A 16,874-nucleotide genomic window follows, 5' to 3' on the forward strand; every position below is an offset into this window, starting at 1 on the left:
AGTTTGGGACTTTCCTTCAATGTGGGGTTGAGCCGGTGTGGAACAGCAAACGGAAAAAAACTATAGGAGTTTAAAGTCCCTAAAACACCAAGAAGAGTGTGGTGGGTCTGAACTTGTCAGTCGGTGACATACAATACCGTCAAAATGCTGAATCACAGTTAGTTTAGCTCCCATGGGCCAACTGAAGATTAACAAGAATATTCCAGGATCACAGCGTTCATGTGCTTCATACCTTAATCCAATGTATAGACAGTCATATGGTCAGTTTTTATATTTAATTTTTATGTATTTTTTCCTCTAAACATGTTCCATTTACATGTACCGCTCATAAATTGCCTTCAGATGAAAAAATAGGCCATGCGATAAAACCAATCGCAGGAATAGTCAATTTGTAAAATATTAACCATATAATTTATTCTGCAATACAAAATAGAAATGGCAGACATGCATTATGTAGCGAAAGAGATAGCAGAATCGTTAATTAAGAACTCTTAATAGCATTTTGGACGTTTTTCAAAAGCTGCCTGGCCTTCCTTATAAGAGTCACTGACTGATGCTGAAACGCAATTAAGCAGCGCCCTCTGCCGATGAGGGAAAATGTACATTAGTGAGCAATTTTAAATAACTTGAAAATGAAAACAGCAGTTATTTAATATGAATCGCACTTAAAATTTTTTTTTTAAATGTATCTGATACCCCCAAAATATAACATGAATAATTTAAATAGTGTACATATATGGTAAATAAGTAAATAAATAAAGTTATTGCATTTTACAGAATAATATGCTGATATTTTTTTGACCACAAGAGGACCACAAAGAGTCAACTGGTTTAATTGAAGGAAATCTGAAGAAACGTTGCCAGTAGGACTTTAATATAGTCCCTAAACCCCACCAAGACTCCTCCGCCCCCCTCGCATTAGTAAGAATCTTATTTTAGTATAAATCATGTTAAGTTTAGTCATTCATTTGTGTTATGATTGTTATTCAGTTATTTTAAGTTTTTATATGTTTCTTTTACTGTTTTATTTTATAAATGTATAGTATATTAGACATAGAATTTGAATTAAAAATGATTTAACATTATAACATAAAAACATCAATATAGTAGGCATACACATTTGAGCATTAATTCTATGATAATCTAATGTCATTTTAAGGTCAACCCTAAACTCTTTGTCCCTCTTTATAATCATTTGTTATGTATTCAGGAAGTCGTTCACACATGGTTGGTCCAATACACCACATGCAGCCCATGCTGCTTCTCTCTCTCTCTCTCTCTCTCACACACACACACACACACACACAAAGAAAACAAACCTGTTTGTCTGCCTGTTAGCTACCCGGAAACCGATCAAAGAGAGAGAGGGAGAAAGAGAGGTGAATGTGTGCAGCTGAGTTCCTGTCCGTAACCAGCATGAGCGTGAGTGCCTCTGCAAAATTTAGGACACAGAGATATAATCAGACAAACTGAGACAAACCATACGGATGAGAGATAACAGCAGAGCAAGAGCACTGAATGTCTGTATGGGTGGAGTGAGCTTGAGGCCGGTAGATCTGGAAGTAAAGCTTTGGGATTTTGAACTATTTTTGGTGTCATGGTTTTGGGTTTGTCTTTACTTGTTAGCAACACCTTTGTAATGGAGACATGGCAAAAAGACACATGACTAGAACTTTGCAGCTTTTTTCTTTTTTCGCTCAAGCCAACCTGCATAGTTTTTTGTCAGGTGTTGCACATGTGCTGTTTGGGTAAGTCAGCTTTTCTTGTTCTGCTCGTGAAGAATGTATCATGTGAAACAAATGTGGCTGTGATGACAAACGTCTCTCATCACTTCTCCGCACTTCATCTGACCTGTGGATATCTGACATGGACAACACAAGGTTTTTAAACTGGATTATTAAACAAAGTTTTGCAGTGGTAAGATGACTCTTTATTTTGAAATTATCATATTTACAGACGCTTTTGAGCTGCTTTTATCAATATATCATCATCTGTGATAACAGGACAAAGAGTTACTGGGGAAGTGGTTTTTAGATAAATCACTCTACCTAAAAATAAATTACTTTTCTGAGAATAATGGGGACGTAATTTAACCACTTGTTATTGTATCTGGATGTTTCATAAGTTATAGCTTTAGAGGATTTAATCTTTTCATGCTAGCTGTGCTAAAAATGACGCTTCCCATAAACTCAGCTTATCATCAGGCGTTACATGAATAAAAGAGGATATCTGCATCAGCTACACTTTATTTGTGTGAAGGAAGTAGTTGTTTTCAACACTATTTTCGATGACTGTTGATTCAGACACATGTCAGAATCTCAACTAGCACACCACGTGTGACACATTGGAGATATCTCATCTATCATGGCAACAGCTAGACGTTCGAGTCAAGCTCCTGACACTTCTCAGTCCGTGTCCCAGTCCCCCACCAGCACGGACCGTAAACATCTTGATAAAGTTCTCAGGAGACTGGACAAACTGCATAAACTGAGCACAGACCCCAGGTTGGGTCTTAAAAACAGCCCGCCGTACCTTCCTGAACTAGTATCGGAGACCGCCATCCATCTGACAGAAGTATGGGCTCCCTACAGGGGCTCCATGATGGCCACGCCACGAGGGGACGAGGGCGATTATCTGAGGATCCATGTTCGGCACCTGCTGGACAAAGCAGATAAAGCCGTCCTGCTCTTCAAGGATGGCAAGGAGAAGATGTTTGAGGAGACATCAAGCTGCAGGTAAGACAAAGCTGAGGTCAGTCGCTGGACCCGTGGCGTGTTCTTCGAGTGGACACTTTTAGACACTGATCATAACTGAGTCGACTTTCATCATTTTAAGTCAACTCTGATAAAAAGGTTTCGATCCACTTCGAATGATTAGATTAGTCCTGTTTGTTGTAAGGTAGTTCCAAGAGTGTGACTCATTTTGGCTGGTGATATATTTTATATAATTCGAAATAATACATAAATTTTAAAAGCATAAAAAAACACCACTTCTGTGATTAGGTACACACATACATAAGTGTTTATTAGAAGTGTTTATATGGTAAAACCTTTCTTTAATAATCCACCAACAGACATTTTACTAAGTAACATACTCAAGTACTTGTAGTTGCAAAGTTACATATAGTGTAACATCTCAAGTGGATTATCAAAATAAAGCGTAATCATATAATAAATTATAAATTAGTAAGTATTTGTGAGCTAAAATATGAGTGGTTACATGGATTACAAGGATTAGCTGAGAATTTACCATATAGTAGAGACAGAAATGCAATGACTTGGCAACTTCTAACCAACTAAAATGCTAAATTTGACTTTAATTTAAGACTTATCTAATAATGGTTCTATGGTCCTTTATTAACCTCATTCGAAAAAATCAAATCAAATTAAAAAAATGTCAAGTTGAAGGTGCGGAAAGACTTTTAAGTATTAAAACGATTTAATTACCAGTAGTAGTAGAAAAAGTATTTCACGTCAACACTGATTAAACATTTGCGCACTACATTGTACTCGTAAACAGATGTTACAATGTTTTGCAAAAATTTGTGTAAAAAAATATTAATATAAGTACTGACATGTCTACACACGTATTAAAACACTAATCAGTTTTGCGAGGGAAAGCCATCCTTGTAAAAATGCCCTAATAGTAAAGCTTGACAACAACTTAACTGCAGTAAAACAGCTCATTTTCCATCTTAAGAGACCAAAGATAGCAGTCCCTGTTTAGAGTTTGTTGTGAGGCTTGACCAAGTTTCTGGTCTGCTATGACTACTAATGACCAGTGTGTATAGTGTGGCATTATCATGGAAATGGAGGAAACTTTCTTCTGGCGATAGAGGCCAGCAGTTTAATGTTGTGTTTTCAACACAGCAGCGGTCGTTCCGTTAGTTCCTGATCACGAAACCTAACTTTATTATTATTATTATTATTTAAGCATGGCAAAAAGAGAGAATGAAATATGCTTCAATTAGAGAATAACATAAAATCCCTGAGACCCGGTAAATAATAATCGGTCTACTTCTCATTTATCTCTACAACAGTAAATAACAGTCTTGTTTCCAGTGAAGCTGAATAGCAAGACCTGCAAGTCTACAAGTTTTTTTTTTTTTTTTTTTACATTTCATTTGTGCGCCAATGCATTCAATATTTCACGACTGGACCTTTAGTGTTGAGACAAAAATTATAAGAATAAAAGCAGTACCACTATGTGCGCATGTATGCATACAGCAAAAGTGTATTTACACACACTTTTGATATGCTGACAAAATATAAACATACTCTGAACGCCGCGTTCAATCGATACCGTGACTTCAGTTCTGAATTTTCATTGAGAAGCCTGAAATAGCCTATTATTTCTCTCTTGTATCAAGCTGATTTAATTTATTCACTATAAGTAAGACTGGAATGACCACACAAACCTAATACAGTACATGTGGGTTAATGTAGCTCATTTCACCTGCTTTGTGCCGGCTGGGCAGCGATGTCAATATGGTTAGTGGACAGGACAGTATGTGGTGGAAAATTTAAGAACACGAGTAAAGGAAACTTAAGGCCTCAGAAGCGCTATACTTTCTGTTAGCTGCTCAGATAAAAGGTAAGACAAATTGAGGGCTTTGTGGCTAAGCTACTAGAGATAAAAGTAGAAACAAAGCGGTCATATTGTCTGAGTGGAAAAATCTGTTGCATACAAGCCATGGTGGGTCAGTTTAGCACCCAAGTAAGACAGTTTATAAATATGCATCTCAACACACTAAAGCCACATTATCCACAGCCTAACAGAAGCACACTCAATGAATATGAATTATAAGATGTATTACCAAGTAAACTATTAATAAAATAAAAAAATATATATTGCTGTTAAAAGATTTCACTTAAAATTTACAAGTAAATAATTACTGCAAAAAAATCAAGTAACGTTGAGTTTAGCATTAAAGGTTTAAGAAGAAAGACTGAAATAATACTCACGTCAGAAAATACACTTATTATATTACAATGAAAAGTTGAAACAATACATAATAAAAAAAAAACAATAAGGTTCATTACCAAATTACATTAACCAAGAATGAGCAATACGTATACAGCATTCATTAATATTAGTTAATACTAATTTTTAAAATCACAAGTTTGTTAACATTAGTTAATAGACTGAGCTAACATGAATTAACAATGAACTGTATTTTTATTAAATAATGTTAACAAAGATGACAAAATACTGTAATGAGTGTATTGTTCACTGTTTGTTAACGTTAGTGATACATTAACTAATGTTAACAAATTACATCTTATTGTAAAGTATTACACGTTATATTTATACATGATATGTTATATTTAGACATAATATAAAGATCATAAAGACATAATATAAATATAAATCTGTAATTTGAGATAATTATGTTAAATGTTGAATGTACACAGCAGTATAGGAGATGAGAGGTGTCGATCTGTGTCGTGCTGTGTAGAGGATGCTGACGCTACCATAGCAACCTCTTTGATCAATTAGTAATGGAAAATTCTGTCAGCCCGACCACAGACACTCAGGACAGGATGCATCAAAGTTTCCTGCTTCCTGTTTCTAGTAAACTGCATTTTGCTTATGCCAATCTTTTGTTTCTTTTTGGGGGTTTATGTTTGTGCAACTTGATGAACATGATTTTATAACACATCAAAAACAATTACCATATTGCACAAAACAAAAAAAAGCACCACAGCTCTTCTGTACACCTAGTATTTCTAGCCATTTTATACAGACGACTCCGTTTTACTATTTGTTAATATTTGCTCGTGTAACATTTGCACAAACGCACAATGTAAAAAAATGTAAAAAATATTACATTTGCTTTCTTTTTCAGGAGAAACCTTACTAAGTTGTCCCTGCTATTCAGCCACATGTTGAATGAACTACAAAATTTGTTTCCTGAGGGACGATTTCAGGGTGATACTTATAGAATTACAAAGACAGAGGCCAAAGACTTCTGGAGGAAAGTCTTTGGACACAAGTATGACAAAAATAATTTACTTTAATGTCTGCTGAAGATTCAAACCCTACGCATTCCATTTTTGGACGATCAACCCCCTCTCTCTCTCTCTCTCTCTCTCTCTCTCTCTCTCTCTCTCTCTCTCTCTCTCTCTCTCTCTTCTCTCTCTATGTCTCTCTTCTCTTTCAGATGTATAGTACAGTGGAACATTTTTAAACAGCAGCTGAGAAGGGTTCATTACTTTGAAGAGGGAATGGAGGCCATGGCTTTAAAGTCCACTGTTGATCTCACTTGTAATGATCACATATCCATCTTTGAGTTTGATATTTTCACCAGGCTTTTTCAGGTATCCTACAAATTTTGTTAAAAACATCAGGACCGTTCCATGACTTATTATGTTTGATGAACTAAATCATATAAGATACATCTAGCATGATTAATTTAACATTTATATATTATAAAAGCTAAAGTTTTAGGCCTTTTAATCTATTCATGTGAAGTGTCAGCGATAGAGCATTACCAGCTGGTCCTTTAATTCTCTTCCTTCCTTTTTATTAGAATTTTTTAATGTTGTTTTTTATGTTGTAATCATTTCAAAATATGAACCAGTCTAATGTTCGATTCTCCCTTTAGCCCTGGTCAACTTTGTTAAGAAACTGGAACCATTTAGCAGTAACTCACCCAGGATACATGGCGTTTCTTACCTACGACCAGGTCAGGATTCGACTAGAGCACTACAGACATCGTCCTGGCAGGTTAGACAAAATGCAGACAATAGCAAAGCCTAAATATCCCCAAAATATTACAGATCGCTCATCTAGGTTTAACCATAGTATTACAGTGGTTTATATCTGACTTCTTTCTGGCTCTCTCCACAGCTACATCTTTCGTCTCAGTTGCACACAAATGGGTCAGTGGGCGATTGGTCATGTGACCAGTGATGGGAACATTGTGCAAACCATTCCCCAAAATACACCTCTTTACCAAGCACTCATACAAGGCTTCAGGGAGGGCTGGTAAGTTCATAATCTGAAAAAAAATATGCACACTGAAATTAAATCTGACGTCATGATGTTAATGCAATCTGGATGCTTATATCTAAAGCTATCTATACCCTGATGGGCGTGATGTGAACCCTGACCTCAGCAGCCTGTGCAGTCCGACTCACAAGGGTCGAGTCAAGGTCACAGAGGTAATATATACAACATTTATCTCAACAATAAAAAGCGTTGTGTTTTCTTATATATTTCTTATATATTCTTATTCATATATATATATATATATATATATATATATATATATATATATATATATTATTGTTCATGTACAGTGTACAGATTACACTATCCTATATGTGTGTCTTAAAAGCTTTAAACCTTAAAAAATGTAATTGCATATATATACATATATATATATATATATATATATATATATATATATATATATATATATATATTTGCCTCTAATGCATGTTCTTTTTTCCTCTCTCCTTTTTTGTGTTGAATTTGTGTCTTCAGGAGCAGTATGAATTATACTGTGAGATTGGCAGCACATTTCAGCTCTGCAAAATCTGCACAGAACGAGACAAGGACACTCGCATTCAGCCCTGCGGGCATCTGCTGTGTCAGCCCTGCTTGACTGGCTGGCAGGTATATCATTTTCTTTTTGTGCTCAGACCTCTATCCCCATCTCTCATTCACACTTGCATTCACACTCACAAGCAATTATGGTCAAGTTACACATTCAGAACAGCTATACGTGATTACATGGCTGTGTTTTCCGTTGTTGGTGCATAAACATCATAAACAGAACTACATTTATTTTACTGAAAATAAATCACTAACATAAACTTATAATTACATGCTTGGGTAACACAAAGTCATTCAGAAAGCAGTTCCGATTTAAATAAAATGTTTGCCACAGAATCATGCAACATGACCTGACATTTTGGCTCAAGCTTCCTGCTTGTGTTTGATCAAGCGTATGTGTGCAGTGTGACTGATTTTCCACTTCTCTGAAGTCACACTTCATTGCACGCTAAGATAACATTTACCCAAGAGAATGAGAGAACGTGATGCATTTCTGCAGCTTTACGTCTTACAATCTAACACATTCAAAGACAAGTGCAGCTCGTGTAAGATGTCGAGACACTTTCTTGTGGTGTGACGGGCAGGATAAGGATGCCCTTGAGAGGATTGAATAAGTATGTGAATTTGGGTGTTGAACGTTGTGTCACTCCCTCTGATTGTGCAGAAGTCAGACGGGCACACGTGCCCCTACTGCCGCTGTGACATCAGAGGCACAGAGTCCATCCTCATTGAGCCCTACCTGCCAGCAAGAGACAGGAGGGCAGGGGGGGAGGAGGAAGAGGAGGAAGATGAAGATGAGGAGGAGGACCATGAGGATGTTGAGCTGGTGATGAAAAAACTGGCTTGTATGAAAAAGGTGAGAGCATGTTTACTTCTAAGTTACATTTAGTTCACCATCTTAAGTTCAAAGTCCATCTATAAAACACTGTTAAATGTAATACTTAGCAAATCCTAAAATTAATATCAATGTTTCATGCTGATAATGTATGTTGCAATGCCTGTGTACTAAGATAAAAAAAAAATTCTTAATGTATCATTTAAACAAAATGTTATTTTATTTTATTATTAATATTGACCAATTGTTAGTAGCTATGATATGAGAATGAATAATGGCATATGCCTAAGTGCTAGAATTTTAAAATGTCTGAATAAACACTAATGGAACATTTTTGATCAAGTCAAGCCAATTTATTTTCAATAGCTTTTCATATACCTTGTGTCAAAGCAGCCTTACAGCAATAAACAGAAAAGAGCAGAATCAATAATAGCAACCATTCAGATTCTGCTAAGCAGTGGTAGTATGTGTCATTATTTAGCTCAAGTCAATTCTGTGTTGGTTTAGCTCCGATAAAGCCGTATGATAAATTGTATAGTATTCATAATCACAATTTTTGACTTTCTCGATTTATAAAGCATTATTGTTTGCAATATGAAAGCTTTCTTCTAGCTTTTTTGTATAGCCATTGAATTTTGCATTCTCTATCATACCGCACGTTGCTTTGCTATGAAAATATTTCTTATGAAATAAATGTGAACGTAATTGTAGGTTTGAGCCTGTGCAATTCTTCAGTTCATTCTGACTTTATTGGTTGTTTAATCTCATTCGCCTCGCACTATTTCAGTTATCACAGGAGGAGTATCAAGTTCCTCGATCCAGTCTGTCACCTCCTCCCCTTCCTCCCAAAAGACATTCACTTTCCCCATGTCCATCTCCCCAACCTCCCTCCAGATCCTTGAGCACAGGCACACAGGTCAGCCAGTCTAGATTCATCTGTCTGTCTATCTGTGTTGTTTTTAGTTGTGTCCTTAGTGGTTAGTGAATACATTTACTGTAACTGTAATCATGAGAATCGGTTATCATTATCTCTCCGCAGAAAGTAAAACACAGTTCATGGTCAGAAAACATGCTAAGACAAACTTCTTCAGATAGGTAAAAAAAAATGTTCTGAAAAAGCATTATTTTACATGTTACACATGGGTATGATGGTAACTGATGTCATGCATCCACTAAAAATAATCTTGACATTAAGTGTTTAAAATTCAAAATATGTACTTCAGAAAAAATTAGCTACCAATGCTAGCTGCTATCAGATGCCACTTGGTTTGATAGTTTTCACCTAATGCAGTTACACATCTCTAAACTTTAAGAAAGCCTTAAGTGTCCAAACACATTGTGGAGTTACTATAGTTAAATGCAAACGTTTCATGTATTAATAAGTTATTCAATGAAAAAAAATAAGTGTATAAGATTAATGTCTGTTTCTATCATCCTTTTATTCCTTAACTGGATTCAGAAATGAGGAACTTTTGGAAGACTTCCATCCCTCCTCTCTGCCATATGTCAAAAACAGTGGGTATCAGAACTAAATTTCATTCAGCTCTTGTATGCTTATCATAACTGATATTTCTTTCAATAATTATCTATAGAATACTGCGTGACACGCTCTATTGAACGCTTGAGACGACCACGCATTATCTTTTCTGCTGTTGTACTGACATCTGGTGGCGGGATTTTAAATAACACATCTGATGAAACATCATTTCCTGTCTGTGTAGGTGGGGTGACCTGGGAAGAGCCTTCAGTAAGTGAAAAAAGGAAGAGGAAAGAGAAAAGAAGGGGCAAGGAAAAAGACAGAGGTGTTGTGGATCCAACGTTTCCCTTAGGAAGTCACATTCCACATGGGGAGATAGATGGAAACACTTCATCCTGACGGGATCCTTCATCCTCAGGCCTCAGACTGTAAAGTATATTGGCAAGATAAAGCAGTCATCTGTCGTACTGGACAACCAAAATGATTCAAAGAACACAGTCGTCGTCAGATTCAGAACATGCATGTAGGAATGTTAGCTCCATTGACCTTTGCATTGACAGCAGAGAACAAGCATCTTACTGCTCACATGTTTGTAATACGTTTTAAATTCTACCTCATGCCTACAAAATTTTTAGAAAACAAGCACTGCTTTGACAGACCACAATGAATAAAAAATGTACAGATAAAACAAACAACTGCCGTTTTTTTTTGTGTATATCACAAGATATAGATTGTTTAACTTTTTCTAAATAAGTTGAAATATTTTCAATTCACACTAAAACAAAGTTTCACACAGTACATAACGCTAACATTTATGGTTTCATATTTTGACAAAAATAAAATACATTTACTGCCTACAAAGCCTTTCAGAGATCAGTTCAAGAAAGCAACGTTTTTCCGAAAAAGATTGTTGTACTGGAAGATCTATAAAAGGCTTTAGAAAAACTTTTTGCTGTAAATGAGAATTACGACTGATTGCTCCAAACTGTTTTGACTTTCTCATTAAAGGAATAGTTCACCCCAAAATTTAAATTCTGTCAACATTTACTCACCCTCAAGTAGTAAAACCAGACTATTTTGGGTCACCATTGACTTCCATAGTATTTTTTTTTCCTACCATGGAAGTCAACGGCCTGAATTACAATATATATATATATATATATATATATATATTAAATATAAAGAAATTCACACAGATTTGGAACTACTTAAGGGTAAGTAAATGATAATAGATTTTTTTTTTTTTTGGTAAACTTCCTTTAATGATCTATGGATTATCTCTCCTCGGCTGGATTGAGGCAGACCTCTATTTGTGTTAAAATAATGGATTAGCCTACTTCTGTTTGTTTAGAAGATTGGGATTCACCTGAATGCATTCTTCTTGTTTCTTTCATTCTTTTATAATGAGTTTCACGTGATTTGTCACAGTTACAGCTTTAGTATGACAAATTAAACTTGACTTTCAAGCCATAGGCCTACAACATTTTTTTTTTATTTCTACCCCATTTTGCCAATAATCTGAGCAAGTAAAATCTTACAAATAAAATCTTACATGAACAATATTTCTATTAAGTATGACTTAGTCATCATGTAATCATTGGTTTGATGTCAGCACTAAAACTGAAAGATTGTCAACACTATTTTGCAAGATAATTGGGCTATACTAGACATTGGACACATCAACTAACTGAATGATTCTGGTTGCGATTAGAAATTAAGATGGCAGAAGCAAGAAAGACAAGAAAATATTTTAAAATAAATGGCACCAGTTCTTGTATATGTACTATTGTTATAATTTACCATTTTTTTTATGATTATGATGCATAGAGAGCATTAATTTTTTTTTGTTTTTTTAATTTATACATGCATGTATGTTCTCAAATTTTAGATATTTATTAAGATTCTTCTATTATTTATTGAAACCCACAATAATATTTAAAGCTTAATAGAATGTCACTACCAAACACCTTTTTTTTTCTCTCTGCAATTAAGCAAACTTTTTTGGGAGTTATTTTAGTTATGTTTACAACTGTGCTAGCTAGCTAATCATGTGCTGATTAGCATCTTTGAGCTAGGTTCAAAAGTAGGCTGGTCACTACCAAAACAGGAAAGTTTGGAGTTTTGGTATGTAATTGTTGTTGTTTTACCTCTCAAAAACGTAATAAATAACTTAATAAAGTAGCAAAAAATATATTTGCGATGTGGATGAAAATCTTTTTTTTTTTTTTTTTTTTTTTTTAAAGGCAATAAAACAATAGCTTCTAATCAAATTATTACTGTTTCAGCAGTGACAAATTTATTACAAAACTTAATGAAAACACAATATGAGAATTAACTGCAACCTGTACCTTGGATACAGTTTGCATGCATAAAATATTTGGGGGGATGCTTTTTTTAAAAGACGTTTCCTTCTGTAACTTCGGACCAGTTCTGTATGCCACATACACATACGCCTTCAGATTAGCTTTCAGAAAGTCATGCCCTCCTTCCTGCTGCTGTTGATGTCTCGCGCGTTTACGTTTCATATTAGGCTTGAAGAATCGGGGTTGTGTTCTTAGCGGTTTTTGAAAGCAATCTTTTAAGAAAGCCCGATCATGAATGTGCTTTAATTTTGTTAATGTGTTTTGAACACGTAGCATAGGTTAGGCTATTGCTTTCGATTTCATTGGATTGCGAGGAAACTGAAACCAACGTAAACGGGAGAGCAATGGAGAGTAGGTGAGTCGATTTATTTGTTAATCTTTTTAAAAACACGACAACTATGTATGCATGCGATGTTATTTTTTCACTTATGAGACCGACAAGGGCACAGTTCCTATCAAAATTCAGTACGTTAGCGCTCATTCAGTTATAATTTATGATAACTTATGCCGTTTAAAAATGAACGCTTTACCATATTTTATGCGTTATCCATTTTACACGACGTCTTGAAACGCCTTAAAAAGCAGAAGTTGTTTTAGTAGGCTAACTGTTAGGTCAAGTTTAGCTGATCTAAATTTCAGTCGCAGCACTGTCGTGCAGTATTGTGAGGCACAATTTCGGCTTTCTCGGTTTAATTCTTCCTAAATAAAACACACAATGTAATATTTGAGAAACCTTCAAAGGAATGTCGATATATTTCTCCAGAGGAACTCATTTTTGCGGTTCATTAGACCTCCAGTGGGACAAAGAATTTAATGGACGATGCAATAATGCTCTTTAAAATGTTACAGCATAAAGTATTGACAGATTGTCATGTTTTTCTATAGACTGTACATGCCACCAAAAATACAAGAGGATCATTTGAACAAAATCAAGGATGTGTTTGCTTCTGAAAGCTCTGAAGAAATTCCCCACCGGCTTATATCCCTTTTGGAGGTTTTTGACCATTTTAAGATGGATATCGCCGTGACTGGAGAGTCTGGTGCAGGAAAGTCTTCTCTTATCAATGCGATGCTTGGATTGAACCCTGATGACACAGGGGCTGCTCCAACCGGAGCCGTGGAAACCACAAAGCAAGCAACCATGTATCATCATTCAAATCTGCCCCACGTCAGACTGTGGGATCTTCCAGGGATGGGCACTCCTTCTTTTGCCTCCAAGAGTTATGTAAAGACTATGAACTTCGACCTTTATGACATGTTTATGATCGTGATATCGGAGAGAGTCAGAGAAAACAACATGCTGTTGATTGATGAAATCGAGAAACGGAAGAAGCCATTTTATTTCATTAGAACAAAAATTGATAATGATGTCCGTAGAAAGAAAAACAAATTCATTGCATTGGATCAAATGAGACAAGACTGTGAGAAATATCTGAAGGAGAAGAAACTGGACCCCCATGTGTTCCTAGTGTCGTCCCATGAAACAGAAAATTATGACATGCAGAAGCTCATGGACACTTTTAAAGATGAGGTTTCTCAGCTTAGAGCAGCAATATTTTCTGATTTTCTGGACAAGATGTTGCATGGAGGATGGATAACGGCAAGGTGAGTATTATTGTAAACTGTACTGTAACTCTTTGTTTCATATAGTGTTAAAAAACTTTTCTACCAATTTTTAGGAAAACATTAAACGAAAGTTTGAAGTAGAAAACGGAAATATTTGTAAAATAGTATTTTCTTACAAAATGTACTCTCGTAACCTGTTTTATTTATAGCTTAAAAAAGTTGCTCTTTTATTGACTTTCTGACGTTGACGCACTGTCAAAAGGGTCTATTTAATTATTCCCTGATAGAATTTCCTGCTCTGTTTCAGATAATACTTTTAATAAATACTTTTAGATTTTTTTTTACCCTGACATAATTTATGTAATCACAATTCAAAGTCACAATTCATAAATTAAAACATTGTCATCATAGATGACTTTATTGCACGCATGACCGATATAGTGAATGTATTTCTAAATAAATTAATGTTTCAAATATCATTCATCCTAACGTTCATGAGATTTCAATTTTTTTGTTACTTTAGGTATGCTACAAATCACATCCAGCAGACTGGGAAACTTGAAACAGAGGACATCACAGCATTGCAGGATATGTATAAGCGCACAGGATATGGAGCTGCGAAAGTCAGTGTTGTTCTGGAGGCTTTGAGTCACTTTCAACTAGATGTTGCAGTGTTGGGTGAGACGGGCTCTGGAGCGTCCACTTTGGTAAATGCCTTCATTGGGCTGAAGAATGAAGAGTGTGGTGCAGCTTCAGAATCCATCAGCAACCCAGCAATGAGTCTGGGGTACCCAGATGTCCGGTTCTGGGACATATCCGGTGTAGAGGCGGTCATGGACTACTCAATGTATGAGATGAAACAACACTTGAATTGTTTTGACTTCTATATTATCATTGTATCAGACTGGCAGAAAGCACGGCATTTAAAACTAGCCAAAGCAGTTGAGGAATTAAGGAAACATTACCTCTTGGTCCAGACCAAAGTGGACCATCATCTACAGGCTCAAAGTGAGTTGTATTGTGATGAGTCTGAGATGCTTGATGGGATTCGGGCGCAATTTATCCAGGAGCTTCAGATGGCAAACCTGTCTGAACAGCAGATGTTTCTCATCAACAGTCTTGATAGATCTGCATTTGACTTTGTAAGCTTGGAAAGTGCACTCTCCTGTGACCTCAACACTGTCAGGTCAAGTGCTTTTGCATACTATATAGCAAGAATAGTTAAGGAGCAAAAATAACAATATGACATGATTTAGCACGAAACTGTTTAATTTACAGTTAAATATTCAAGCTTACTATAGTATGGCTCCTGTTTTCAACTGGTGTGCAATATGTAAGGAATAATCGACAATGGGTGATTAGAAATATAATGTTCACCCGAGGTGGGGATTCGGATGTTACTTCATTCAAGTACAATTTAAACTGACTACTTTACTTGATTACATTTTGGAAGAAAAAAATGTACTTTTTACTCCTACAACTCTTACTACTAAAGTTTTTTTTTTTCTCAAAGTACATTGCATTGTTATTGTTAGGGTTATGTATTTATCTTATGTACATTAAATAGCGTAAACGTAAGCTAAAACGTGCGTGCTTGATGTGAGAACCAGTGATCATTGCTTTCACGCATCAAGCACACACACATTTCTACTTCGGTTATAACTTTGTTTAGATAATGTCTAGGTTCAATTAATTCACCATCACATCTGAGGAAGCATGTTGGGATTGCAAAGTGGAGTTTTCTCCCAAAAAAGATAATTTATTCTTTGTTTTGATGGAGCCATTAGCTGTGTAATATATTATCTGAAAAAATATGAAAAATCATCATATTTTTGTAGTAACTATCATTTTTTAATTAAATGATAGTAAATCTCCAAAAGTGTTTAAATGGATGTTGTATGTTTGGTCAATTATATGTTTAGTGATGTTCTTACCAGGTAGTGGATAATTATATGAATTATCTATAATTATCTAATCATCCTTTAGACAGTGAAGTAGACAAGACAAAAAAATGGGCTTTCAAAATATTTTAATTCCATGACTCTCCTCATTAATTCAACCCATTCTTGCATCCTGTTTGGAATGTTTCTAACCTCTGCATCACAAATGTTATTAAAAGTGGGACCACTACAGAAACCACACAAAGTGAACATGATGGTCAAGTTTAAAATATTAGTATTGTAATCTTCTTACATATGCCTATTGTTTCATTTAGGAAGACACTGATTCATGAACGGAGGCTGTACGGCTTACCGTCATATTCACTTTGGGTAGTTTTTGAAGCGTCATTTTTGGACGTCCTATGCCTATAAGAAGTGAGATGATTTAATTTAGATGCTTTAGATCTTAGTTTGTGTAAAAGTACAAAAGTAACTTGTTATTGCTATTGTTATTTGTCTAGATACTTGTACTTTCATTTGAATACAATTTTTTTTGAGTACTTTTTACACCTCTGGTGTCTACAAGACATCGATTAAAAGATATATGAGAGCATGTAAATTACCTCAGAGTCTGTGCATCTCTCAAAAGCGTTTGGCTAAAACACTTAAAACTTAAGCTAAATTTCTTTGCTAACAGTGTCGTCGTTACCTCAAGTTGATTGGAACTTTAATGCAGTCAAAGAGCTGCCTGGATGTACGTTTGTTTGGCTGAAATTGCTTTGTTCTAATGTTTGCAAAAGAACAGAAGATATAGAACAGAAAATTATCGGTAGGATTTGGTCTGCACTAAAACATGTTAACTGTTGATCTGTGATCAGTACTATTTTAATATATGTTTGTAATAATTGTAATAACTGCAGATTCTCATTTCACATTTAAAACGGTTTCTTGTTTAATAAAATGTTTATGAAAAATGCACCATGCTTTCTCTCCTGTTGTACAAACCATTAATGTAGGTAAGTTATAGGGCTATAGGTAAGTTATACTATAACATAATTACATTTTTTAATGGACCTGAAAATCATAGAAATTGTTTCAGTTGAAATGATATGATTTAGTTTAGATGATTTAGATCGTAGTTTGTGTTTATTTGATAAATTAAAAGTCATTTAATTGCTGAGCTAGATATA

General features: G+C 35.2%; 2 protein-coding genes across 5 annotated transcripts; both read left to right on the plus strand.

Moving 5' to 3' along the window:
- The first annotated feature begins 736 nt into the window (after nucleotides 1–736).
- Nucleotides 737–10,567, plus strand: cblc (Cbl proto-oncogene C, E3 ubiquitin protein ligase). Of its 4 annotated transcripts, none has more exons than XM_043260866.1 (14): nucleotides 737–1,748; nucleotides 1,881–1,917; nucleotides 2,304–2,735; nucleotides 5,849–5,995; nucleotides 6,164–6,320; nucleotides 6,608–6,729; nucleotides 6,853–6,990; nucleotides 7,079–7,166; nucleotides 7,492–7,623; nucleotides 8,228–8,419; nucleotides 9,186–9,314; nucleotides 9,438–9,493; nucleotides 9,858–9,913; nucleotides 10,120–10,567. In XM_043260866.1, exons 3-14 carry the CDS (start codon nucleotides 2,365–2,367, stop codon nucleotides 10,272–10,274), a joined length of 1,743 nt encoding a protein of 580 aa, XP_043116801.1. In that variant the 5' UTR covers nucleotides 737–1,748; nucleotides 1,881–1,917; nucleotides 2,304–2,364; the 3' UTR covers nucleotides 10,275–10,567. The 4 variants fall into 4 exon arrangements, 3 of the variants coding, with proteins under 3 accessions (XP_043116801.1, XP_043116800.1, XP_043116802.1); XM_043260867.1 differs by having other exon boundaries at nucleotides 739–1,748; nucleotides 2,592–2,735; XM_043260865.1 differs by having other exon boundaries at nucleotides 737–1,917; nucleotides 2,194–2,735.
- Nucleotides 10,568–12,303: 1,736 nt separating this feature from the next.
- irgq1 (immunity-related GTPase family, q1) lies at nucleotides 12,304–16,660 on the plus strand. The gene is made up of 3 exons (XM_043260806.1): nucleotides 12,304–12,593; nucleotides 13,124–13,843; nucleotides 14,328–16,660. Exons 1-3 carry the CDS (start codon nucleotides 12,583–12,585, stop codon nucleotides 15,040–15,042), a joined length of 1,446 nt encoding a protein of 481 aa, XP_043116741.1. The 5' UTR covers nucleotides 12,304–12,582; the 3' UTR covers nucleotides 15,043–16,660.
- Nucleotides 16,661–16,874: the final 214 nt, after the last annotated feature.

Source organism: Puntigrus tetrazona, chromosome 16 (assembly GCF_018831695.1).
Source record: "Puntigrus tetrazona isolate hp1 chromosome 16, ASM1883169v1, whole genome shotgun sequence".
Classification (NCBI taxonomy): domain Eukaryota; kingdom Metazoa; phylum Chordata; class Actinopteri; order Cypriniformes; family Cyprinidae; genus Puntigrus; species Puntigrus tetrazona.